The sequence below is a fragment of the Hypanus sabinus genome, chromosome 13, assembly GCF_030144855.1.
Source record: "Hypanus sabinus isolate sHypSab1 chromosome 13, sHypSab1.hap1, whole genome shotgun sequence".
Taxonomy (NCBI): domain Eukaryota; kingdom Metazoa; phylum Chordata; class Chondrichthyes; order Myliobatiformes; family Dasyatidae; genus Hypanus; species Hypanus sabinus.
The window spans coordinates 59,803,079-59,829,783 of record NC_082718.1 but is presented as its reverse complement, the minus strand read 5'-3'; the positions used below and the strand labels follow the sequence as shown (position 1 = coordinate 59,829,783).

The following is a 26,705-nucleotide window of genomic DNA, read 5'->3' as shown; positions in this document are numbered from 1 at the left end:
TAGAAGCTGTCCTTGAGCTTGGTGGTAGTGTTGTACCTTCTGCCCAATGGGAGAGGCAAGAAGAGAAGATGTCTGGGATGAGTGGAATCTTTGGTTCTGTTGGCTGCTTTACTCAGGCAGCGAGAAGTGTAGGTAGAATCCATGGAGGGGAGGCTGGTTTCTATGACGTGCTGAGCTGTGTCCATGACTGCAATTTCTTGCGGTCACAGACAGAGCAGACTCTGTACCAAGCCGTGATGCATCCAGATAGGATGCTTTCTATGGGAATCAATAACAATGGGTAAGAGTCAATAAGGACAAGCCAAATTTCTTTGGCCTCCTGAAGGAATAGAAGCATCGGTGAGCTTTCCTGTCCATATGGCTGAACCAGAACAGGCTGTTGTCGATAATCATTCCCAGGAACTTGAAGGTTTGAACCTTGATGGAAGCTCCTGTTTCCTTCAGCACCACTGATGGGAACAGGAGCAAGGGCACAGACACCCGCCACCCGCCCTGAAGCCAATGGGCAGACGATTTGTTTTGCTGACCCTGAGGGATGCCATGATGTCATGTTACTATGCTCCCTATCTCCTTCCTGTACTCCGACACATCATTACCTGAGCTGTGGACTGGTAATGGTGGCTCTTCCGCTACTTGTGTGAATAGGAGGCAGCTGTTAAAGCTCCAGTCTCATTGTTCTCAAGAATGACCTGAGCTTCCTGGTGATATGCTGTCTCTCTCTGCAGTCAGGAGAGGAACTCGGTGGAACTGGATGATGAAGGGGGGCGGACGTTCTTGCGAGTCCTTGTCCACCTGATCATGCATGACTATCCTCCTCTCGTGTCCGGTGCACTACAATTGCTCTTCAAGCATTTTAGCCAAAGAGCGGAGCTCCTCCAGGCTTTCAAACAGGTACAAAATCCTCTTTAAATACTTACAGCAGTTCCTACATCCCCCTTCTCCATTTCTGGTCCTAGAGTGGTATAGGACAGAAGCACACTAAATCTGCCCCCATTTACCCAGTCCTGCACTACAATGTAGAAGATAGAACAGTATAGCACAAGAACAGGCTCTGTGGCCCACAATTAATTAAACCAGTATTTAAATACCTAACTAAACTAATCACGTCTGTCTACAAAATGTCCACTCACCAGCACACTAATGTGCCTATCGAACTGCCTCTATCGTATCGGCTTCCAGTGTATTTCAGGCACCCACCACTCTCTTGTCCTACTTATCTCACTTGAACTTATTCCCTCTCACCCTAAATGCATGCCCTCTGGTACTAGACTCATAATACCAGATGTCCTGTAATTTCATACAATTCTATCAGGTTTTCACTCAAGCCTCTGCTACTCCAGAGACTGAGCTTGTCCAACCTCCCCTTACAAAACATGCCTTTTCATCCAAGCAGCATGCTGGTAAATCTCTTCTACGTATACCCTCTCCAAAGTCTCCACATCTTTTGTATAATTTGGCAACCAGAATTGAATGTAATACTCCAGATATGGCCTAGCCAGAGTTTTATAAAGCTGGAACATAACTTCCTGACTCTTGCTTTGACTAATAACGACATTCCATATTATTCTCCACACATTTCCATCAACTCTCTGTTAACTCTACCACTCACCTACCCACTAGGGACAATTTATAGTGGCCAATTAATCCATGAATTCACACGTCTTTGGGATGTGAGAGGATCCACATCACCGAGGGTGGTTAAGAAGGCGTATAGTGTGTTAGTCGAGGGATTGATTGAGAGTGTGAGGTAATGTTGCAGGTCTATAAAACCCTGGATCCAAAACGTTCTGCAGATGCTGGCAATCCAGAGGAAAAACCTAAACTGATGGAGGAATTCTGCAGGTCAGGCAGCACCTATGATCATAGCTGAGTTTCTCCAGTATTTTGTGTTTGAAGCTCTATAAAGCCTTGGTGTCAGGGAAATGGAGAGGAGGTTTGACCAAAAGGAGAGCTGCTGAGATGAGTTAGTGGTGAGCGTCAACTTTAATGATCAACTGCAAAATAGCAAACCTCAAGGGGCCACAAAACAAGACAGAACGGATACTAAACTCACACAGGCAACAAGGTAACGGAAGACTAGGAGCAACTGGTTGTGGCTGGTTGCTTCAAATGAGTGAACAAGGACTGTGGATAACTCCTGTTAACTGGTGGAGACTGGAAGGAATCTGAATGTGCAGGCCTGATACTTTGGTTAGGCCACACTTGGAGTATTGTGTTCATTTCTGGTTGTATTAATATAAGAAGGATTTAGATGCTTTAGAAAGGATGCAGAGGAGATTTACGAGGATCCTACCTGGATTAGAGAGCATTCTATGAGGACAGGTTGAGCGAGTTAGGGCTTTTCTCTTTGGAGCAAAGGAGGATGAGAGATGATTTAATAGAGGTGTACAAGGCGATAAGAGGCATAGATCAAGTGGATAGCCAGAGACTGTTCCCAGGGTGGGAACCGCTAATATGAGAGTGCATATTAAGGTGATTGGGGGGCATATCAGAGGTAGATTTGGGGAAAGAATGACTCCAGCTGGAGGAGGGGTAGGGGAGGGTGTCTGAGCTGATGGAGTGAGGGAGTCAGATGGATACACCTGTGGAATTACAGTAGCCACAAGGGTCAGTGGAATGCTCCTAGAGATAAATGGGCAAGTAAGCAGCTCATCTGATAGGGTCCCCCCCCCCCCAGCGCAGCTCTGCAGAGGGAAGACCTCGTTCTCCAAGGAAAAGCATGATTGAATGGCAGAGCAGACTAGATGGGCCGAATGGCATAACCAATACTTAGTACTTGAATGGGAGGGGTGTGGAGGACTATAGTCTAGGAGTGGATCAAAGTGACTAGACAGAACGATAGTTTGGCATGGTCTTGATAGGCCAAAGAACCTGTTCTGTGCTGTAGTGCTCTATGACTCTGTGACCCTATGTCTTACTGTCTCAGAGCCAACAGAGGGCTCTCCCAGAGTAACTTAGGAAAAGTCTCTTTCTGATTCCCATTGCAGGGAGAATAATGTCCCGCAGAAGTCATGTAGGGCACGACAGGAAATTCCATGCCAAATTCCCAGCAAGAAGATGAAAAAGCAAGTGTTGGAAAGATGAGAGTTTGGGAAAGAAACTGTGGAATTGAGTCACAGGCAGCTGACAGCTTCACTTCCAGCTTGGGGCTGAAAGATGTTTGGGACTTGCGTGAAGCTGGAGCTGAGGGAATGGGGAGTTCCCAGAGGGCTCTCAGTCCAAAGGAAGTAATGCGGATTGGGAGGGGTCAGGCCTTGGGGCTGGAACCTGATCACAACCACAGAAATGTTCTACTGCCTGATGTATACGGTACGGTATTCACAGTCTTTCTTCTTGTGTTCCAGGTCCAGTTACTTGTCTCTTCTCAGGATGTGGATAACTACAAGCAGATCAAAGCTGACTTGGACTTGCTACGCCTCACAGTGGAAAAATCCGAGTTATGGGTGGAGAAGAAAGGGAATTATAGCAGCAGTGAGAACCAGGCTGAAGGAGCAGATGATGTGAAGGCCGAGGTTTGTTAACAATTTGGGCCTGGTGTTCTCGTCCCGCGGGGGTGGATGTTTCTCTGTGATCTGCCTGAATGCAATGTCATGGCTGCAACATTTAAAGTATAAGTTTCCTCTAAACAACTTCAGCATCTGTGACTATTTTTTGATGGCGGTATAAGAGTGATCTAGGCTTTTCATGAAACCGGCCCAACCTACAGGTTAAATGAATCATTGCTTCCCTGTTTGTTCATGAATTGTGATCATTTCTGGACCACTTTTAACTGCCCCTGGAACCTTTGAGGGTAGTCTGATACATTAATAAAATATCCCTTGGTTCTGTTTTTTGTTTTTATTTTAGGAGACTGTTTGCTATCCATAACTGTAGCCTGAAGATGATTTCTAACATAGTTGCCACCATTTTAAATTGGTTTATCTAGTGGTTGGTGTGGTTATTTTTTGTGGTTTGCCTATTTTCAGTTTAGTTAATGAAACAGCACCATTGGTCTTACATCGAGACACAAAGGAGACTGCAATCTGGTGCCACGGTAGTGTAGCAGTTAGCACAACGCCATCGCAGCCTAGTGCTTCTGAGTCAATTCTGACAACATCTGTAAGGACTCTGCTCATCCTCCCCATGGATTGTGGAATGTGCAATAGCCTGTTCCACATGATATCACAATAAATACATAAACAAACAAACAACACACAGAAAGTGCAGGAGGAACTCAGCAGGCCAGGCAACTTTTATAGAGGAAAGTAAACTCATCAATAGTCATGATGAAGGGTCTTAGCCCAAAACATCATTTCCCTCCATAAATGCTGCCTGACCCTTTGAGTTCCTCCAGCATTGTGTGTGTGTGTGTGTGTGTGTTGCTCCTTTAATATTAAACATTGTGCATCCAGAACTTAGTTGGAATGAAGATTGGGGCAAAAACCTGCAGATTTAAACACTGTCCAATTGTATTGGTTCCTCACTGGGAACAACATCCTGTCAGCTGTCACCCAGTCAGACTTTATTTCAATAAAGTCATCTCTCTTTCTTCTAAATCCCATTGAGTATGGGCCTAACCTATGCAATCTTGCTTCATACATTAACACCTTCTTCCCAGAGATCAACCATACAAACCTTCTCCACACTACTCCAATGAGGATTCTTAAGTACGGAGACCAAACTGTAGGTAGTATTCTGGATGTGGTCTCACAAGCACCTGGCAAATAGCTTACATCTACATTTCCTTAGTTTTATACTCCATTCCTTTGCAATAAAGGTCGACATTCCAGTAACCATTTTAATTTCTTGCTTTGTGCCCCGCATATGACAATGCTTTGCAGTTTCAAACCACTTAGATACTAACTTGCTTTTTATATTTCTCTGTCCAGAAAGACAAACCTCACATTTTTTGCATTATAGTTCATCTGCCAAATTAAATATCAGTGTGGTAATATGTTTCAAATATTAATATATCTTCAAGTTAAAAAAAAACAACCCTCAAAATCCTTTTAAACCTTCTACCTCTCACCTGAAACTCTGGCCTCTTGCCCACTCACTGAACCTCAGTAAGCCCATATATCTGTGTGCCTTTGTGAAAAGCACTCACATTTCATTGAGCCCTCTTTTATTCAATCACTGATGTCCCCTCATGGATAGTTTCTGCTCTCTTAAGACTCTTGGAAAAAAAGCTCCTGTACCATAGACATGAACTCTTGATTTCTCATTCTACCCAAACTCTATGTACCTGCATTGCACTTTCTGACCATATTCTGCAATTTGTTTTATCCCTTTTGTTTCTCTTTTGTACTGCCTCGATGAACTTATGTTGGACTGATCTGCCTGGATGGCATGCAGACAGAAGCTTTTCACTGTATCTCAGTTCACGTGGCAATAATAAACCAATTCCCAATGGAATACTTTGTACTGGGTGGCATGTACAAAGCACACCGCTTTACAGTACCAGTGACCCGGGTTCAATTCCCACAGCTGCCTGTAAGGAGTTTGTAAGTTTTCCCCGTGACCGCGTGGGTTTCCTCCCACAGTCATTGTAAATCGTCCAGTGATTAGGCTCGGTTAAAACGGGGGCTGCTGAAGGGCGGAAGGGCCTGTTCTACGTTGTATCTCAATAACTAAATAGATTGTAAGTGACTGACAACACATGAATTTGCATCATCAGATGTAAATGGAATGAGTGATATACCCCAGAGAAAGAACAAGAATGCTAATTTGCGGCAGTTTGATTGATCGAGCTGAAGGTAAGTTTCGTCAGGGTGGGGTTTCGTGTTGGTATCTGCCTCCGCAGTGTCGTTCCTTACGTGGGTCATACCTGTCTACAGTTTGATTGATCGAGCTGAAGGTAAGTTTCGTCAGGGTGGGGTTTCGTGTTGGTAACTGCCTCCGCAGTGTCGTTCCTTACATGGGTCATACCTGTCTACAGCTCCATGGAACTGAGTTGCCAAGTTCACTGTTTTAGGTCTGGGGCGTGAGACAGCATTGTAACGGTTAGTGCAATGTTATTACAGCACCAGGGACCCTGATTCAATTCCTCCACTGTCTGTAGGGAGTTTTCCATTCTCCCCTTGCCTGTCCAGGTTTCCTCTGGGTGCTCCGTGCTCTCCCACGTTCCAAAGGTGTACAGCCTAGTTGGTCATTTGGGTGTTATTGGGACGCACAGTTTTGTTGAGCTGGAAAGACCCATTGTAAACAATTTTAAACCGTATTGTTTCCCTGACTCAGTAACCTTGATTCCTTCTATTTTTTTTAACCTTCAAGGATCCGGGAATCCTGAGCCCTGTACAAGACGGCAACAAAAAACCACAAATAGACAGCAACAGCAGCAATAACTACAAGATTGTGAAGGAGGTGGGTGAACATTGACAGCATCCCAACGCTGCCTTTCTTCAGGGGTAACTGTCTGTGACGTGACTCCCTTCCAGCTCACACTGCCCATTCTGCTGAGTTAATTCTTCCTTTCAATCCTGGTGTTGGGTTGTTTGGACTGGGCAGTGTCCACTGGAAGTTCACTATTTAAGCCTTTTCAAGTAGTGAATGTCTTTCAGGCAGGACTCACGCCTGGGAGTTATTCGGGTGAGTATTTAAGAACAGAAGCACAAAAGGAGAAATGAGCTAGAGGAGGCCCAAGTTTACCTCTCCATTTAGTATAATGGTGGCCAATCTGCTCCAGGCCTTACCTTCTCCTGTGCCAGCTTCGCTTCGGCCTCAGTAACGGAATCAGAGCCAGGTCTGTCATTACTGACTGTCATGCAATGTGTTGTTTTGTCACAGCAGTACAGTGTAATACTGTACAATACTATAAATTATAATAAGAAATATATAAAAAAGAAAATCCCAATCTTTCAGAGGTTTATCTCCCTCCTCTGCATGATCACTCAAACCGAGTATAATGTTCATTCGAGATTCTCCCACTTGTGGAACCATCACAGCAATCTGTCCGGTCAAATCCCTTCTCACATCTCAGAATCAGGTTTATTACCACTGACATACGCCGTGAAAGTTGTCCCATTTCTGTCTGTAAGGAGTTTGTACGCTTTCCCCATGTGGGTGTGGATTTCCTCCGGGTGCTCTGGTTTTCTCCCACTGTCCACAGACAGGTTAGCAGGTTAATTGGTCACTGGGTGGCCTGGGTCACTGGGCCAGAAGGGCCTGTTACTGTATTGTACCTCCAAATAAAATAAATAAAATCTGTTGTTTTGCAGTGGGAATACAATGCAATTGCTCTGAATTATAATAAGAAATATATAAAAATAGATAGTGCAAAAACAGCAAAATAGTGAGGTACTTCATAGGTTCATGGATCATTCAAAAATGTGATGGCGGAGTGGAAGGAGCTGATCATTAACTGTCATGATGCATCTTCGGCTCCTGAACCTCCTCCCTGATGGTAGTAATGAGAAGAAGGCATGCCCTGAATAGCCAGACACTTTCAATAAGAGCGCCCCTCGTTCTTCTCAACTCCAAAGAATGCAACTTCTCTTTCTTCACATGCTGAGTGTTAAAGAGATGCTGAGGGTCGCATTGACATCCCCTCTGCAGTGTTAAAGAGATGCTGAGGGTCGCATTGACATCCCCTCTGCAGTGTTAAAGAGATGCTGAGGGTCATATTGACATCCCCTCTGCAGTGTTAAAGAGATGCTGGGGCTCGCATTGACTTCCCCTCTTCAGTGTTAAAGAGATGCTGGGGGTCGCATTGACTTCCCCTCTGCAGTGTTAAAGAGATGCTGGGGGTCGCATTGACATCCCCTCTGCAGTGTTAAAGAGATGCTGGGGGTCGCATTGACATCCCCTCTGCAGTGTTAAAGACATGCTGGGGGTCGCATTGACTTCCCCTCTGCAGTGTTAAAGAGATGCTGGGGGTCGCATTGACATCCCCTCTGCAGTGTTAAAGAGATGCTGGGGGTCGCATTGACTTCCCCTCTGCAGTGTTAAAGAGATGCTGGGGGTCGCATTGACATCCCCTCTGCAGTGTTAAAGAGATGCTGGGGGTCGCATTGACATCCCCTCTGCAGTGTTAAAGAGATGCTGGGGGTCGCATTGACATCCCCTCTGCAGTGTTAAAGAGTTGCTGGGGGTCGCATTGACATCCCCTCTGCAGTGTTAAAGAGATGCTGGGGCTCGCATTGACATCCCTTCTGCAGTGTTAAAGAGATGCTGGGGCTCGCATTGACATCCCCTCTGCAGTGTTAAAGAGATGCTGGGGCTCGCATTGACATCCCTTCTGCAGTGTTAAAGAGATGCTGGGGCTCGCATTGACATCCCCTCTGCAGTGTTAAAGAGATGCTGGGGGTCGCATTGACATCCCCTCTGCAGTGTTAAAGAGATGCTGGGGCTCGCATTGACATCCCCTCTGCAGTGTTAAAGAGATGCTGGGGCTCGCATTGACATCCCCTCTGCAATTGTCACAGCAGTCTCTTGGCAGTTGGTCAGTCTGAGCCTGACGGCCTCCCTGGTTTGTTCTTTGCAGATTCTGCTCCGTCTCAGTAAGCTGTGTGTACAGAGTGCGCGGAGGAGCCGGAATCAGCAGCAACGCCTCCTGAAGAACATGGGAGCTCACACCGCTGTGCTGGACCTCCTTCAGATCCCGTATGAGAAGGTAACCGTGGAGCTTTGAGTCTACAGCCACAAGGCACTCAGAATTTGAATGTTACAGGTAGGGATTTTCCTCAGGAAAAATGATACAAATCAGTGTTAAATTCATTTTGCAGATAGACGCCAAGATGATCGAAATCATGAATCTGGCCCATGGATTTGTGCAGAATTTCTGTGCAGGAAATCCACAGAACCAGGCCCTCCTCCATAAGCACCTCAACTTGTTCCTCAATCCCGGTGTAAGTACCAGCATTCTGTCAGATGTGATCTTTGTCAGCTACTGAAAGGTGCAGTGAAAACTTTCATGTTGTCTTCTATCACAGTACTTCCCATTCCCATTCTGATATGCCGGCCCACGGCCTCCCTTACTGGCACAATGAGGCCACTCTCAGGTTGGAGGAGCAAGACCTCATATTCTGTCTGGATAGCCTCCAACCTAATTCCATGAATATTGATTTCTCTATCTTTGGGTAATTTCTCCCCATTCCCCCTTCTTTCTCTTTCCAGTTCCCATTCTGGCTCCCCTCTTACCCCATCACATCCCTCTGGTGCCCTTCCCCCTTCCCTCTCTCCCATGGTCCACTCTCCTCTCCTATTAGATTCCTTCCACCTCTTCCAGTTTCTCACTTTATCCACCCCTCCCTCACATACCCACATCCCCCCCTCCCGATTTCACCTATCACCAGCCAGCTTGTGCCCTCTGACCTCAAAATGGCTTCTGCCCCTTCTTTCCAGTCTCGATGAAAGATCTTGACCCAAAGCACTAATTGTGTTTTTCTCTCCATAGCTGCCACCTGACCGGTTGAGTTCCTCCAGTATTTTGTGTTTGTTGCTCTGCATTGTTGAACCTGCTGTGTTTACAACCCCTGCGAAGACTGCTTACCCTTTGCTGGCATGTCCATTGCTGTAGTCTTGTGACCATCATCATGTCCTTCGATTCAGAGAGCGTGCGTTGTATTCCATAATCTGCACCAAATTAATCAACTTCATACTAGAGACTTCAATGCTTCACTGGCAAGTATCTTCCTGCAGGTAAACGGAGGGGAAACTCAAAACAGAACTGTAGATGCTAGTAGTCTGAAGTGGAAACAGAGAAATCTGGGCTGCCATGCAGACCCCAGATGTTAACAGTTCCCCTTTCCACAGATGGTGCTCAGGCTGCTGAGTGTTTCCAGCATTTTCTTCTTGTTGAACTGAGATGTTATCTACACTGTCAGGATGGGCTGCAGAACCTTGCCTGAAGAAATACAGAGGTGCCCTGGTCAATAATATGTCTCGGTTAATTATGATTTATTAAAATAGACACCTGGCCACGTATGTCATATGTTTGTGGGATCATGCTGTGCCACAAAACTTCCTGCTCTGCAGTTGTCTAAGTACTTTGGATATGAAGCTTCTTGAGGTGTTGCAAACTTTAAAGCTTATTGAAACCACAGAGTAAAGGAACAGGCCCTTTCAGCTCACGATGTCGTGGCAAACTAGTTAAACTAGTAACTAAACACCTAACTAAACCAATTCTTCAGCACAGGTTCTTTGGCCTACTGCTGATCACTAAGCAAAATGCTTCCCACTTCTCTTGACTCCTCTGTCTCTGCCGCATCTGCTCTCAGGATGAGGCTTTTCATTCAAGAGTGAAGGAGATGTCCTCCTTTTTCAAAGAAAGGGCTTCCCTTCCTCCACCATCAACACTGCATCTCTTCCATTTCACACACGTCTGCTCTCACCCCATCCTCCCGCCACCCTACCAGGGATGGGGTTCCTTTTGTCCTCACCTACCACCCCACCAGCCTCCACATCCAGCACATAATTAGCTGAAACTTCTGCCATCTCCAGTGAGATCCCACCACCAAGCACATCTTCTCCCTCCCCCCCCCCCGCACACTTTCTGCTTTCCACAGGGATCGCTCCCTACGCAATTCTCTTGTCCATTCGTCCCTTCCCACCGATCTCCCTCCTGGCACTTATCCTTGTAAGTGGAACAAGTGCTACACCTGCCCCTACATCTCCTCCCTCACCACCATTCAAGGCCCCAGACAGTCCTTCCAGGTGAGGTGACACTTCACCTGAGAGTCTGGGTCATATACTGTGTTCGGTGCTCCCAGTGTGGTCTCCTGTATATCAGTGAGACCCGATGTAGATTGGGAGACTGCTTCACCGAGCGCCTATGCTCCATCTGCTAGAAAAAGCAGGATCTCCCAGTGGCCACCCATTTTAATTCCACATCCCATTCCCATTCCAATATGTCAATCCATGGCCTCCTCTACTGTTGTGATGAGGCTACACACAGGTTGGAGTAACAACACCTTATATTCCGTTTGGGTAGCCTCCAATCTGATAGCATGAATATCGATTTCTCAAACTCCCGGAAATACCCTTCACTCCACCTCTCCTTCACCATTTCCCATCCCCTTTTCCCTCTCTCACCTTATCTCCTTGCCCACCCATAGCCTCCCTCTGGTGCTCCTCCCCCCTTTTCCCTCTTCCACGGCCTTCTGTCTCTTTCACCAATCAACTTCCCAGCTCTTTACTTCATCCCTCCCCCTCCAGGTTTCACTTTTCACCCAGTGTTTCTCTCTCCCCTCCCCCCCATCTTTTAAACGTACTCCTCAGCTTTTTCCCTCCAGTCCTGCCGAAGGGTCTCAGCCCAAAACGTCAACTGTATTTTTTCTGTAGATGCTGCCTGGCCTGCTGCATTCCTCCAGCATTTTGTGTGTGTTGCTCGGATATCCAGCATCTGCAGATTTTCTCGCCTCAGTTATGTAGGAGGGAAGGATTAGATTGATCTTTGGGTAGGTTAAACTATCGACACAATGTATTGGGCCAATGGGCTGGTATTGTGCTGTAATATTCTACATTCTGTGTATAACTGAAGTGCTCCATTCTGGTGAATCTCCTCTACACCCTCTGCACAGTAATCATGTCCTTCCCATAGTGTGGCCCATATCTGTAACCTCATCAGTGTCTTCTAAAAGCTGTACCATCCCTATGCTCTGAGATTACAATGTAGAGCAGGGCACACAAAGAGACCCTTTGGCCCACAACGTCCCTGCCAACTACAATGTCCATGGCAACCATGACGCCAAATGAAACTGATCCTCTCCTGCCTGTTCCTGATCCATATCCTGACATTCCCTGCATACTCGTGGTCTACCTAAAAGCCTCTTAAATGCCACCATTCTGTGTGCTTCCCCCGACTACCCCGGCAGTCCGATCTGGGCACCTGCTCATGTAAAGAACTTGCCTTGTATAAGACTTGGTGAAGAAAAGCCTAGATCCCGCATGCCTTTCCCATTTTATCAGCCTGTACTGCCACCTTCAGGCATCTATTGGACATTACATCAAGGGCTCAGTATTTCCTAAACACAAAGTACTCTGCAGATGCTGGGGTCAAATCAACACGTACAACAAGCAGGAGGAACTCAGCAGGTCGGGCAGCATCCGTTGAAATGAGCAGTCAACGTTTCGGGCCGAGACCCTTCGTCAGGACTGAAGAAGGAGGGGGCAGGGGCCCTATAAAGAAGGTGGGGGATGGGTGAAAAGCCAGTAAGGGGAAAGATCAAGGGGTGAGGGAGGGGAAGCAGGGAGGGGATAGGCTGGAGAGGTGAAGAAGGAATGTAAGGGGAAAGCACTATGGGTAGTAGAAGAAGGCAGAATCATGAGAGAGTTGATAGGCATCTGGAGGAGGAGAGAGAGTGAAAGTGGGAGGGGGGAAGGGAGAGGGAGGGAATTACCAGAAGTTGGAGAATTCGATGTTCATACCAAGGGGCTGGAGACTACCCTGATGGTATATGAGGTGTTGCTCCTCCAACCTGAGTTTGGCCTCATCGTGGCAGTAGAGGAGGCCATGGATGGACATATCCGAATGGGAATGTGAAGCAGAGTTGAAGTGGGTGGCAACCGGGAGATCCTGAAGGAGGTGCTCGACAAAGCGGTCCCCCAATCTGTGTCGGGTCTCACCAATGCAGAGGAGGCTGCACCGGGAGCACCAGATGCAATAGATTACCCCAACAGACTCACAAGTGAAGTGTTGCCTCACCTGGAAGGACTGTTTGGGGCCCTGAATAGTGGTAAGAGAGGAGGTGTAGGGACTGGTGTAGCACTTACGCTTGCAGGGATAAGTACCAGGTGGGAGATCAGTATTCCCTGACCTGACATGGTAGCTCTCCGCCATAAGGCACTACGCTTTATGCAGACTGCTGTAAAACGGGCATGCGATTCCTGCCACTGTCTGTAAGGAGTCTGCACATTCCTCCCACATTCCACAGACCTATGGTTAGGGGTAGTGAATTGTGTCCTTGTTTTGTCAGTGCTGGAATCATGGCGATACTTGCAGGCTGCCCAGTACAATCTTCACTGATTTGATCTGATGCAAAATGATGCGTTTCACTGTACGTTTCAATGTACACGTGAGAAATAAAGCTAATCTCTGTCCTTCAGACCCTACCATTCATTGAGTATGTATTGGCCTTATTCTTCCTCCCAAAATGAATCGGACCGATCAGGATTAATCGGCCATTGCCCTGTCCAGCTACCCAAGCATCATCCTGAGGGAGTTACAAACACAAAATGCCGGAGGAGCTCGACAGGTCAGGCAGCATCTATGGAGGAAAATGAATAGTCGATGCTTCGGGCCGACACATTTCATCAGGATGAGAAAGACCTCCTGACCTTCCGACACTTTATGAGTGTGTTTCCAACAGTCTCTCTTTTGTCACAGACACTGAATGTTGTCCCCCCCCCCCCCCCCACCTTTTGTGTTAACAGCTTCTGGAAGCAGAAACCATGCGGCACATTTTTCTGAACAACTACCACCTCTGCAACGAGATCAACGAGAGGGTCATCCAGCACTTTGTACACTGCATCGAGACACACGGCCGGCACGTGCTCTACCTGAAGTTCCTGCAGACCATCGTGAAAGCAGATGGGAAGTATGTGAAGAAGTGCCAAGATATGGTGATGACTGAGGTAACTGCACAACTGATAAAATACACTGGAAACAGTGTGACAGTGTGGGCTGCATGCAATGAAATAGACCCCAAACTGTAGGTTTCATTTCTAAGTGCTGGAAATCTGTGGAGCAAATGTTAACTAGTTAACTTTCAGTTCAGACCTCATCACCTCAGTGGGTGCAGGAGCTGTCCTGTCCAATATCCTGACCCGACAAAGGCTACTTTAATGATTAAAAATAAGATCAACTGCTTGCTCACCTAGTTACAGTTGGCATGCAAAAATCCCAACCTTTGAAGTACTTCACATGAATTATTCTGAATATGTACTCAGAATAAATCATGCTTCATGAATACAGCATTTGTTCTGTGTAGAGTTATGCAGTTTTGGGTCATGTATTGGGATCAATTACTTACAATATTGAGTAGTTGATTCCCTAATCACCAGACATTAGTGACGGTTACATCTCAGTAGGAAGGGCTCGTACTTGGAACAGTACCTCACTTTTCCTTTTAACAGCCCACTAATGGCGCCTCCTGTTGGTGGCATGTGACATTTTGCACCATGCTTACTTAACTGTACAGGGGCATAGGACACAGATAGCAGCTGACCAGAGTCCTGTCCTGGACCAGTCTTTCAAGTTGCCCCCATCATCGAAGATCCGCCCCTCCCTGAGAAGAGGTCTTTGGAATTTCTGTAGCTCGGGGTTTTTACAGGGCGGGGCTGCGTAGCTGGGTTTGGGACTGTCCATGCTGGAGTTGACATTTTGTATCACAAGCAGTAACTCTCGGTATTTTCCCTCTGCAATCCCCAGCTGGCGAATGGAGGAGAAGATGTGCTGGTCTTCTACAACGACAGAGCTTCCTTTCCTCTCCTGTTGCAAATGATGTCCTCAGAACAGGAGCGTTGTGATGAAAATGGAGCGCTGAATTATCACATTGCCTTGGTTGAGCTACTGGCTACTTGCACGGAGGGGAAGAATGTGTACACTGAGATCAAGTGCAACTCCCTGCTGCCTCTGGATGACATCGTGAGGGTGGTAACCCATGACGACTGCATACCTGAGGTACATATAAACCTGTCCTTCCTCGTTCAGACAACCTGGGCTGGGTCTTGCGAGAAGGAGAAGTTGCTAGTGACTTATGAATAGCAGCAAGGAAAGCGTGGGTCAGAGGACACAGCAGAATGAAGAGCTTCTGAACAAAAACAGAGCATGGCAATAAAGGGTATCACAGGGGAAGACAGGTGGGATTGCTCCTGTTCACAGTGATTTCGTTGCTGGATCCAAAAACACAGGTTCTAAATTTTCTGGTATCCAGAGCTGAGTTTATCGTCAAATATACAAGTACATGTGTGCACAGAAGTAATGAAAAACTTAATTGCCCCAGCAGCAAGGGCACAGAGAAGCAGATACACAGCATTCACAAGAAAATTATAAACAAAAGATATGCACACATTTTACAAGGGAGAACACAATAAGAACATTTTCGTGCAAAGGGATCAAACTTTTGGTAAACCTCAGTGATTGGAGTTGTGCCAGTCGGTTCAAGTTAGAGGAGATGAGCATATTAAGTGCTGACTGTTTCTATCACTGTGTGCAGTTCTGGTTACAGGGCAGATATCAGTAAGATTGAGAGAATGCAATACAATTTACTGGGACTTGACGACCTGGGTTATAATGAAATGTAGTATAGGCTACGGTTTTATTCCCAGGAGTGTAGGAGAACAAGGGGAGACTTCTTAGAGGCACTGTATACAAAATTATGAGTGATATTACTTAGTGTAAAAGCAAACAGCCTTTTTTCAGTGAGGTTGAGTAATGCTAGAACTAGAGGTCACAGGTTAAGTGTGAAAGGTGAAATATTTCAGGGGAACGTGAGGGTGCTCAGAGGGTGTGGAACGAGCTGCCAGTGGAAGTGGTGGATATGGGTTCAATTTCAACATTTAAGAGAGATTTGGATGAGTACATGGATGGAGGGTTATGGACCAGGTCTGGGTCGACAGGACTAGGCAGAACAATAGTTCATCAGGGACTAGATGGGCCAAAGGGCCTGTTTCTGTGCTGTGGTGCTCTCTGACTCAGGAGAACATTAATAAGCTAGGAAATGATGAGGAGCAACATAGAGAGACATGAGGTATCACTTTTTGACAGGCAGAATAGAGAGGTCACAATTATTTGAGTAGAGAAAGGTTGAAGAAGAGCAAAGTGCAGTGGGTTCTAAGTGTTCCTGGGCAAGAGTCACACAACATTAATAGGCAGCTACAGCAAATGGCTAGCAAGGCGCATGGTACGTTAGTCTTTTATCGCAAGAGGGCTGGAGTTCAGAGATAGAGAGGTATTGTTACAATTAGAGATGGTATAAGGGCTGCACCCAGACCACGGTATTTGTCCCTGTATTTAAGAAAGGACAAACTGGCATTGGACCCAGTCTGCAAAGATTCAGAATCATGTTTATGACCACTGTCTTATATAAAGTGAAATTTGTTGTTTTGTGGCAGAAGGCATGAGATTACTATAAATTACTAAATAAATAGTGCAATGAAAATGAATAATGAGATAGTGTCTATGGACCATTCAGAAATCTAATGGCAGAGGGGAAAGGAGCTGTTTCTGCATCATTGAGTGTAGGTCTTCAGGCTCTTGTACCTTCTCCCTGATGGCAATAACAAGCAGAGGGCATGTTCCAAAAGGCATAGACCCTTAATGGTGGATGTCTATTGACGTCCTTAAAGGTGGGGAGGGTTGTGCCTGTGATGGAGCTGAGATAGATTTGCTACAACCCTCGGCGGCCTCTTGTGACCCTTTGCATTGGAGCCTCTTTACCAGGTGATGAAGCAACCAGAAAGAATGTTCTCCACCACGCGTCTATAGAAATTTGCAAGAGTCGTTGGTGGCATAACTAATCCCCTAAGAGGAAGTAGAGCAGCTGACGTGCCTACTTCATGACAGCATCAATGTATTGAGTCCATGACAGAGCCTCCAAGATGTTGACACCCACGGACTTAAGGCTGCTCACTGCTGATCCCTCAATGAGGACTGGTGTGTGTTCTCACAACTTCTCCTTCCTGAGGTCCGCTATCAATTCCTTGGTCTTGCTGACATTGAGTACAAGGTTGCTATTGCAATACCACTCAACCAGCTGATATATCTCACTCCTGTACGCCTCCCCATTGCTATTTGAGATCCTACAAACAACAATTTGATCAGGACGGTGCTGATAGGTGGTAACTGTTTGCATGCAGCAGCAATAGAATCATTAAATATTCCCATTTAGGACTACTACAACTGAAATTCAGTCACAGCCTTCAGTAAGCAACATTACTTTAAGCTGTTTAAAAAAAAATCAATGGATACTCAAATCTAACAATATCGTGGATCCCAGACTGCAGACTTGTCGTGAATGCAGTTCCCCTTTAAGAAAATGGAAGTACAGAAGGTATGCCAGTCTGCAGATATGATTGAAATGTACAGGCCTTAGGCCCCCACTCCGTACTATCCTGCTGGCAAATGTCCCCTCTCTGGAAAATAAAACTGAAGAGCTCAGAGCAAGATTGCAATACCAGAGGGACATCAGGGACTGCTGGGTACTTTGCTTCATGGAAACGTGGCATCCATGTTGGGCTGCCATTTCAGACACAGCACTGCAGCCCGATATCTTCACCATTCTCTGCAAAGATTGGACAGCTCAGTCTTTTAAAGTTAAAGGGGTGGAATATGCTTTATGATTAATTCATGGTGGTGTATAGACTTGGCAGTTCTGTCTCAGTACCACTCACCCAACCTGGAACATCTGACGGATAAATGCCGTCCTTTTTATCTGGCACAGGAGGTTTAAGCCATCATCCTGGAAGCAGTGTAATTCCACCTCAGGCAGGACTGGAGGAGCTGAGCACCACGATAGGCAGACATGGAACAATGTTCCAGGATGCCTTCTCTGTCATTGCAGGGGATTTGAACCAGGCCAGCCTGGAGATGTCTCTGAACAACTACCACCAACATATCACCTATGGGACCAGAGGAAACACCAAACTTGACCACTGTTCTACCACCATCAAGAATGCTTACCTGCTATCCCACAGCCATACTTTGGAAAGTCTGATCACCTGGCTGTACTTCTCCTTCTGGTGTACAGACAGAGACTCACCGGTTGTGAGGACCAAGGAGGCGTATTCAAGGGAGGGAGAGGAGTGTTTACAGGAGTGCTCTGAGTCGGTCCACTGGACTCATCTTTGAATCTGAGTGAAGACACCACAGTTGTCACTGACTTCATCAAGACCTGTGTGGATGAGTGTGTGCCTTCGAGAACATACCAGACAGACATAAACCACAGGACATAGATGGGCCAGGAGAGTCGTAGCTTGCTGAGGGCATTTAAGAACGGCAATCCAGAACTACACAAGAAGTTCAAGTCCAACGTATGGAAGGCTATTTTAAGGGCGAAAATCAATTCCAGTTGAAGTCAGAAATGGTATGCGATGCACATCAGGTCTGGCAGGGTTTGCAGGCCATTGATTCCGAAAAGAAAGAAGAAGATGAGATGAGCTCAATGCCTTTTGTACATGATTTGAAAAGGAGAATAAAACTACACTGGTGTGAATCCCTGGGGCATCTGGTGACCCTGTGATCTCTATCTTGGAGGCCGACAGCAGAACATCTTTCAAGAGGATGAACCCTCACAAGGCGTACCTGGTAGGGCTCATGAAAACCTATGCCTAACAACTGGCAGGAGTGTTCAAGGACATCTTCAATCACTCACTGCTGCAGTAGGAGGTTCCTATATGCTTCAAAAGCACAACAATCATACAGTGCCCAAGAAGAGCAGTGTGAGCTACCTCAATGGCTTTTGCCCATTTGCACTCATATCTACTCTGATGAAATGCTGTGAGAGGTTGGTCATGGCCAGAATCAACTGCTGCCTCAGCAAAAACCCAGACCCACTGCAATTTGCCAATTGCCATCATAGGTCTACAGTGTATAAAATCTCAGTGGCTCTCCATTCGGCCTTGGGTCACTTGGACAACAGCAATACTGCTGTTTACTGACTACAGCTCAGTGTTCAACACAATAAGACCCTCTGTTCAAAACAACAAGCTCCAAATCCTGGGTCTCTGTACCTCCCTCTGCAACTGGATCCTACACTTCCTCACCGGGAGACCATAGTTGGTGCAGATTGGAAATAACATCTTCTCCTCGCTGCCAATCAACACTGGCACACCTCAAGGGTGCATGCTTAGCCCACTGTTCTCCTACCTCTACACCCATGACTGTGTGGCTGGGCACAGCTCAAATACCACCATTCAATTTGCTGACAACAGAGCTATTGTTGGCAGAATTTCAGATAGTGATGAGGAGGTGTACAGGAGTGAGATAGATCGCCTGGTTAAGTGGGGTTGTGAAAACAACCTTGCATTCAAAATCAGTAAGACCAAGGAATTAACTGTGGACTTCAGGAAGTGGAGATCTTCTGATTTATCAATGGCATTGGAGCTATGCTTAGCCTCATGGTCATGAGTGTAAAGAGAGTGGAGCAGTGGTTAAGAGGCTAGACAGGGAATAAGCCCTATCAGCAGCAGCTAAAGAAATTATAGGCGTATTTTAGACTTCAGAAGAATGGAGGGGAATGACCTTACCAGAATTGTGCTAGAGACAGGAGGGTTTCATATCACAAAAGAACAAACAATCTGATTCTTCATCTCACCTAGGAGATTTTCTGATGATAGAATGTGAAGACCTGCTCTCACATGCTTGATGTGACAGTACAGGTATACTTACGGAGAGTCTGTTGAAATAAATGAAGAGGAAGGGTTCAGAGATGTCACTAATACATATAGTAGGACATTGAGGAGTGTGATAGAACGGAGAGATCTGGGAGTACAGATGCATAATTCCTTGAAACTGGCTTCACAGAGAGCTTTTGACACATTGGCCTTCATAAATCAAAGTACTGAGTCTAGGAGCTGGGATGTTATGTTGAAGTTGTATAAGGCATTGGTGAGGACTAATTTGTGCAGGTCTGGTCACCTACCCCCAGGCAAGATATCAATAAGACTGAAAGAGTGTAGAGAAAATGTACCAGGATGTTGCTGGGACTTGACAGCCCAAGTTATGGAGAAAGGTTCAAAAGCTGATCCTTCATTCCCTAAAGCGTAGGAAAATGTGAGGAGATTTTATGGAGGTATACAATCGTATGAAGGGTACAGATAAGCAGGCTTTCCCCACTGAAGTCGAGTGGGATTAGAACTAAACGTTGTAAGTTAAAGGTGAAAGGCGAAATTTTGCAGAGGAGCCTGAGGAGGGATTTCTTTCCTCACAGGATGATGAGAGTGTGGAACAAGTCACATGTGGGTTCGAATTCACCTTCTAAGAGAAATTTTGATGTACATGGATGGGAGGGGTATGGAAGCTACAGTCCAGGTGCCGGTCAATGGGAACAGGCAGAGTAATAATTCAGCATGGACTAGATGGGCCAAAGGGCCTGTTTATGTGCTGTAGCACTCTATGACTCTAGAGAGGGAAGACAGAAAGAGTATAAATGCAGGAGTGGACTGTTTCTTTACTGAAGATCCTGTGTAAACTTTACAAAGTAACTCAATGATTCAAACACTCATGACGGAATACGTGAAGCAAGCCCATCTCTTCAGTATTTTATATTCCCCCGAGACCTCTGATTTCAGTGTTGAGGTGTCATGGAGCATCCAGAAAAAAATCGTACAAGGATAACTCGACAATCCAATAGTTTATCTCTCAGCTTTCACTTGATCTGATGGTTTTATAGAGCCATAGCTGAGAGATAAACTATTGGAAAAACTTGATTAGAAGGGAAAGACAATCTGATGGAAGGCCCAAAGAAACCTTAACCATTTTGAAGTTGTTTAATCAGGTTGAAGTAGCAAAGGTGTTTTTGCTTGGCATGCCACCGAGGGAGTTGTCAGTGTCAGCCTGGACTGGAATGCAGGTGCAGTAAGGAGAAGGTGGTCAGGCTTGGGTTGTTCGCTCTGGAGCACAGCCGTCTGAGGAGAGACACGAGAGAGGGTTATAAAATTGTGAGAGGCATAGATAGACAGCCGGGGTCTTTTCCCAGGACGAGAGAGCATGAACTTAAGGTGAGACAGGGTAAGTTCAAAGGAGATATGCAAGTCCAGATCTTATTCACACAGAGATTAGTGGATGCCTGGAATGTGCTGCCTGGGCTGGTAATGGAGACAGATACAACAGACGTGTTTAAGAGGCTCTTAGGTACATGAATATGCAGGATATGGAGGGATATGGACCATGTGCAGGCAGAAAGGATTAGTTTTCATTAGCTTAACTGATTCTGCACAACATCGTGGGCCGAAGGTCCTGCTCCTGTTCTGTACTTTTCTATGTTCTATATCCTGCAGTCATTAATATATCTCGAGGGAACTTAGGCAAATCTTCTTTCCCAAAGAGTGGTGAGAATATGAAACTTTCACCTACAGGCAGAGGTTGAGACAGATGAAAGAGAGTCACTTAAGTGGTTGCCAGTCAACGACGAGGGAGCAGAGTTAGGTGAAGTAGGGTAGAGGACCACAAAGACATGTGTTGGTTGGTTAGAATAGCCCATTTCTGAGCCTGTCTACCCAACTTGTCCATGCCAACCAAGGTGCCTACTTGAACTGGTCCCATTTGTCTACATTTGGCCTATATCTCTCTCTCAACCCTTCATATCACCTACCTGAATAAAGGCCTTTGTGCCTCAGGTAACTCACTCCACACGCCCACTACTGTCTATGTGGAAAAAGTCGCCCCTCAAGTCCTTGTTAAATTTTATTCCTCTCACTTAAAATTTACCCTCTAGTTTTACTTCCCCAACTAAGGGGAGAAGACTGAGAGCAGTCTCCTCATCTATCCTCCTCAGAGTTTAAAAAAACATCTGTAAGTTGATGCTACCTTTCTTTCAGGCAAACCACTGATTTTGCCCTCTAGAATCTCTTTTTATTTAGGCACACACACACACACAAAATGCTGGAGGAACTCAGCAGATCTAGCAGCATCTGAGGGGGAAAGTAGTCAATGTTTTGGGCTGTGACCCTTCATCAGGATTGGAAAGGAAGGGGGCAGAAGCCAGAATAAGAAGGTGGGGTGACGGTCAGGTGATATGTGAAACCCCTCTCTGAACCTCGTAGTGGGTGCAGTAAAGGGACCACATCCTTTCCTCTGTAGCCACGAAGAGATACAGCATAAAACAGTCCCTTCAGCCCAGTGTGTGTGGTCTGACCAACGAGCACCCGTTTGTGCTGCTCGCACTCTAACCCAACGTCAAAGCCGAGTTTATTGTCGTATGGACAAGTACATGTACATTCACAAATATAATGAAAAACTTGCTGGCGACTGCATGCCAGACACGTAGCAGCAGACACACCATTCACAAAATAATTGCACAAAATTATACAAGAAAGAACACAATTAGAACAAAATAAACCTGAGGAAAATAATGTACTGTGCAGTCAAAGTCAAGGTTATGACATATGCACAAGTGCATGGGTGCAATGAAAAACTTACTGGCATCTGAACAAACAATAGATTAAATATAAATTCTACATTAATTCCTCCCGAATTCTGCCACTACCTACATACTGACGGCAGTTTACAACAGCTTACTTAACTGGTAAATAGCGGGAAGGAGAACGTTCAGTCTCCACACTGACAGCACCCAAGGCCAGGATTGAACCCGGATCGCTGGAGGTGTGGACTTTACTAGCTGTGTCACCGTACCAGCCTATCACACTACTCTTCAGTGGGCATTCTCTTGCCCCCTGACGATATTGTCTTGACAGAGGAGACTGGGTCTGTGGTCACTTGTGGGCATCGTTTTTCTTTGCCATTCTTACCCCTCCTCAGAACGTCCTCATGGAGGGTCTTGGCTTGCTCCCTCCATAGATGCTGCCTGACCTGACGAGTTTCTCCAGCATTTTGTGCATGCTCTCTGCTGTCCTTGTTGGCAATAACCACAAGAATGCCAGAGGAGTGTTTTGTTGGGTTGGTGTGGCTAGCTGGGGCAGAGGGTAGACTGCAGGGAATCCTCCCAAATTAAACAACTGATTTGTCGATCTCACCAGACTGGCCAGTGGTTAGGAATGGCAACATTCCCCAGGGAATGAGGGAAAATTTCACTTTGCACTCCCCTTGAAAGTGCCCCCCCCCCAAGTGAATATCCTGACAGATATTGGCTGAAATCCCCTTCACAGCTATGTCATTTGGAGAATGAAGATGGTCAGATGTTGCCGGGATTTGAGGGCCCAGGTCAGGCAGGCTAGGACTTTAGACCATGGAGGTGTATGAAATCAGGAGGGGCATTGATAGGGAGCATTCACACTGTCTTTCTCCCAAGGAAAGGGGATCAAAACCAAAAGAGCAGATGTTTAAGATGAGAGAGGGAAGATTTCAAAGGAACCCGAGGGGTAACTTCTTGTCCAGGGTGGTGGTGTGTATGGGAACAAGACACCAGACGGAGGAAGTGGTACACACATTTAAAAGACATTTGGGCAGCTAAATGGATAGGAAAGGTTTTGAGGGATATGGGCCAAATGTGGGTAGAATCTTGCTCGGCACAGAGAAGGGCCTGTTTCTGTGCTGTACTGCTCCATGACTCTGCAAGAAAATTAATTGTGGATCAAAATCTTTTCTGAAAGCACAAGCATTTTTGTTTGGGTGACTTAAACAATTCCATGATGAGTCAGTAAATCTGTTTCTTCCAGGTGAAGACAGCTTACGTTAACTTTGTGAACCATTGCTATGTGGACACAGAGGTGGAGATGAAAGAGATTTACACAAGTAACCACATTTGGAAGCTGTTTGAAAATTTTATTGTTGACATGAATCGGGTAAGTCTATGTGTCAATGATTGTTTCCTCTGGCATGTTTTGCAGCTCCAATAGGGATCAAAGATTAAAAAAACTTTACTTTCAACCAGTTTGGATGCCTTAAGAAAACAGTTCGCTTGTGTGAATCCTTGTTGGCATTGCACAGGGAAGTTAGCAAGGCTCCAGTAAAGTATCGCAAAACATAGTCAGTAAAGAATTATTAACTTAATTGTTCATAACCACAGTTATTGAATACTGTTTGCCAATTAAATTTACATGGCTTCCTATTTACTATCTCTGCTCAAGTATATTATATTTAAAACAGAGGATATATTTTAATCATGTATCAGCTGGTGTAACATTTTTTTATGATGTAGAAGTAGTCTCCTGTTCACAAGATCAGGGGAAATTAATCTGATGATAATGAATCGTCTCGATATTTTATATCCAGTCTGATATCATTTTGACGAGCTTCTTATTAAAGAGGTAGTACAGCCTTTCTCAACCTTTTTTCCCTGGAGGAAGCCTAGAAATAATTTTCAGGCCTCGGGGAACCCTTACACAGAAGTGATTATATCCACAACTCACAGTATGTTAGTGTGGTCAGTAAGCTGAAGGTATAATCATCCAACAATAATTGTCAATGCTCTTTTGAGCACAGAAAGAATTTTTAGCTAACCTTTCTTGGAAAAAAATGGGTAATTAAGCTTACCTTACCTATCTTGAAGTTAATCTCTTTCTTTCCCTTTCATAAATTTTAAAAACTCATAAAGGCAAACATAATAAATCTCTGTTAAAAAACTAGCATAAGCCAAAATGGGATTTAGTTTTTCTAAAGGTAGGTTCGGTAGATTTAATTTAAATAAAGATTTTAAATTGATTTTAATTAATGCTATTTACAATATGAAAATTAACTGACAATGTTGAATAGTAAAGTTACTTAAAACCATAAACAAAAGCAACATTAATAAAAATATAGCCTAAGACACAATTTTATACCAGACTTTGAAAAAGCATTTTCTTACTAAGTGATATGATCAGGCTCAAATGTAGGCCTAGCATGTGAAACCTGTGCTTGCTTTTTGCTGCATAAATGCTCATTTCTGGGTCAAACTTGAGATGAGCACAGTCGGATTTCACCTTCAACTGAAAGGAGACGATCTCTATCCTTGCTCTTGATGCTTGTTAAACAAGAAAAAGCTTGCTCACATATGTAAGAAGTTGAACACTATAGCAAAATGACCTGCCATTCATAGGAAATCAATGAACATTTTGCTATAGTGTCAACTTCTTACATATGTGAGCAAGCTTTTTCTTGTTTAGCAAGCATCAAGAGCAAGGATAGAGATCGTCTCCTTTCAGTGGCAGGTCAGTAAATCTCAACTTGAGGGCACAATCAGACTGCAGACTGCATAGTCACAAAGTTCTTCTTCTTCACTCAAAGTCAAGTTCTCAGGCTGAGCAGAAGATTCTGAGGAAAGGTCCCTCACCCAGTCATAAACTTGTGTTGAAAGGGAGGAAAACTACTGCTCAATTTTGTTCTGCAGTTCTTCCAGATGGTTTTCAATAAGACTCGAGACTTTCTAATATCCTTCCTCACTCTCAAGCCCAAGCAGCAGTGGAAACATTTCAATATTTCCTTTTGCACAATGACTTTTTTCCAAAGATTCAGTTTCCTTTTATATTGAAGAATCTTGGCACTTCAAGTCAAAACATTTTCTCCAGGGCTTTGCGGAGACTTGTTCAACTGGTTCATATGATGAAAAATGTTTGCTCAGTAGGCTAGTTTCTGCAGCCATTCTTCATCTTCAAAGTACTCAGCAAAATCTGGCTTTCTATTTTCTTGAAAGTACCCCTGCAATCCACCTTTCAGCTCCAACACCCTGTTGAGACCTCTTCCTTTGCTAAGCCACCAGATTTCTGTGTGTAGCAGGAGGTTGGTGTTCTCTTGGTACAGGTGTTGACACGGTTTTTTAAACATTCTTGAGTGAACTGGTCTTTGTTTAATAAAGTTAACCATTATTGTAGCATCATCCAGAACTTTTTTTTCATTTCAGCTGATATCAGCTGATATCAGCTGAGTTTTTGATATCAGCGCCTCTCTGTGAAGAAAGCATTGTGTTGTGACAATGTCAGGATTTCCTTTTTTTACAAGAGAAATTAAACCTTTCATGGAGCCAACCATTGATGGGGCACCATCAGTACAGATGCCAGCACAGTTCCTTCATATCTGGACTGTTTGTGTCCAGATATGAAGACAAAACGTTAAATATATCTTGGCCTTTGCTTGGTTCTGGCAACTCTTTGCAACAGAAAAACTTTTCTTAAATTTCACCATCATTTACAAATCTTACAAACTTGAATCACCAGACCATGTAAAACCCATTGATAAGTAGCTTTCAGTGTAAAGATGGACTTTTTTGTTTCCATTGTTGCACTGGTGCAGTGAAATGACTCAGAAGATTGTAATTCTTCATCATTAACCTTAACAGAATTGTCCATAGGCCTGGGCCTAGAATCCTCATCTTCAAAAATCTCCACACTGGACCGTCTTTAGAATGAAACTTTCCCTCCAATTTTCTGCTACACTGGTAGTTTGTTTGCTTCCATAAGGCAGTCAGCAGCGTGTAAAGGGAAGTTGGGGAGGTAGTTCTGGAGGGAGATGCTGATGTCACAGCCCAAGTTGGGCAAGTCAATTCAATGCTTGGAAAATGCACTTCACCCTCATCTGCCTACCATCCACCTCTCCCTGTAACATAGCACTCACCAATTATCAACCTACCGCCCTCCCCTCCATGCAGTACAACACTCCACAATCACTAGACTACCATCTTCCCCTCCGTGCAATACAGTGCTCACCAATTATCGATGGCCTCCCCTATCTCGCATATAAACTGAGAACGGACTCAAGCAAATAAACGTGGTCTTACTGCACACTGCCATGCTGGGCTGAGGGACCTCTAATGGTCACTGCCCGCCACTGCGAGTGCTGGCGTCGCACCTTGCGCCAAGTTCAGAAAATGAAGTTTATTTTTTAAAGCCACAATCTCTCACAGAACCCCTAGCGACCTCTTGTGGAACACCAGTTGAGAAACCCTGAGGTAACATTTTTGCCTCTTGAGTCAGCAGTTGGTGGGTTTTAGTCCATTCCTGCTGCTTGACGCAAAGTTCACATCCCTCACTTGGTTCTTTGCTCCTGGTTCCTTTCCTATCGTGTTCCATCAGCTGCAGCTTTTTGTTGCCCTCCACCTGTCACGTCCCAGCTTCCATCACTATTCCCACTCTCCCGTCTTCCACGTCATTATTCCCTCTCTCCCTTCCCCTTGCCCATCACCCGTCTGAATCCA

The 26,705-nt window shown here is 45.2% G+C and overlaps 1 protein-coding gene across 1 annotated transcript in view; it reads left to right on the top strand.

The window, feature by feature from the left end:
• Positions 1 to 26,705, top strand: part of itpr2 (inositol 1,4,5-trisphosphate receptor, type 2) — a 308,708-nt gene that overhangs the window by 194,703 nt on the left and 87,300 nt on the right. Inside the window, exons 25-32 of the mRNA XM_059987723.1 lie at positions 726 to 891; positions 3,345 to 3,512; positions 6,253 to 6,342; positions 8,462 to 8,590; positions 8,703 to 8,825; positions 13,351 to 13,551; positions 14,348 to 14,599; positions 23,254 to 23,379. Coding sequence (XP_059843706.1) covers positions 726 to 891; positions 3,345 to 3,512; positions 6,253 to 6,342; positions 8,462 to 8,590; positions 8,703 to 8,825; positions 13,351 to 13,551; positions 14,348 to 14,599; positions 23,254 to 23,379 — 1,255 coding nt within the window. The remainder of the gene's footprint in view (positions 1 to 725; positions 892 to 3,344; positions 3,513 to 6,252; positions 6,343 to 8,461; positions 8,591 to 8,702; positions 8,826 to 13,350; positions 13,552 to 14,347; positions 14,600 to 23,253; positions 23,380 to 26,705) is intronic.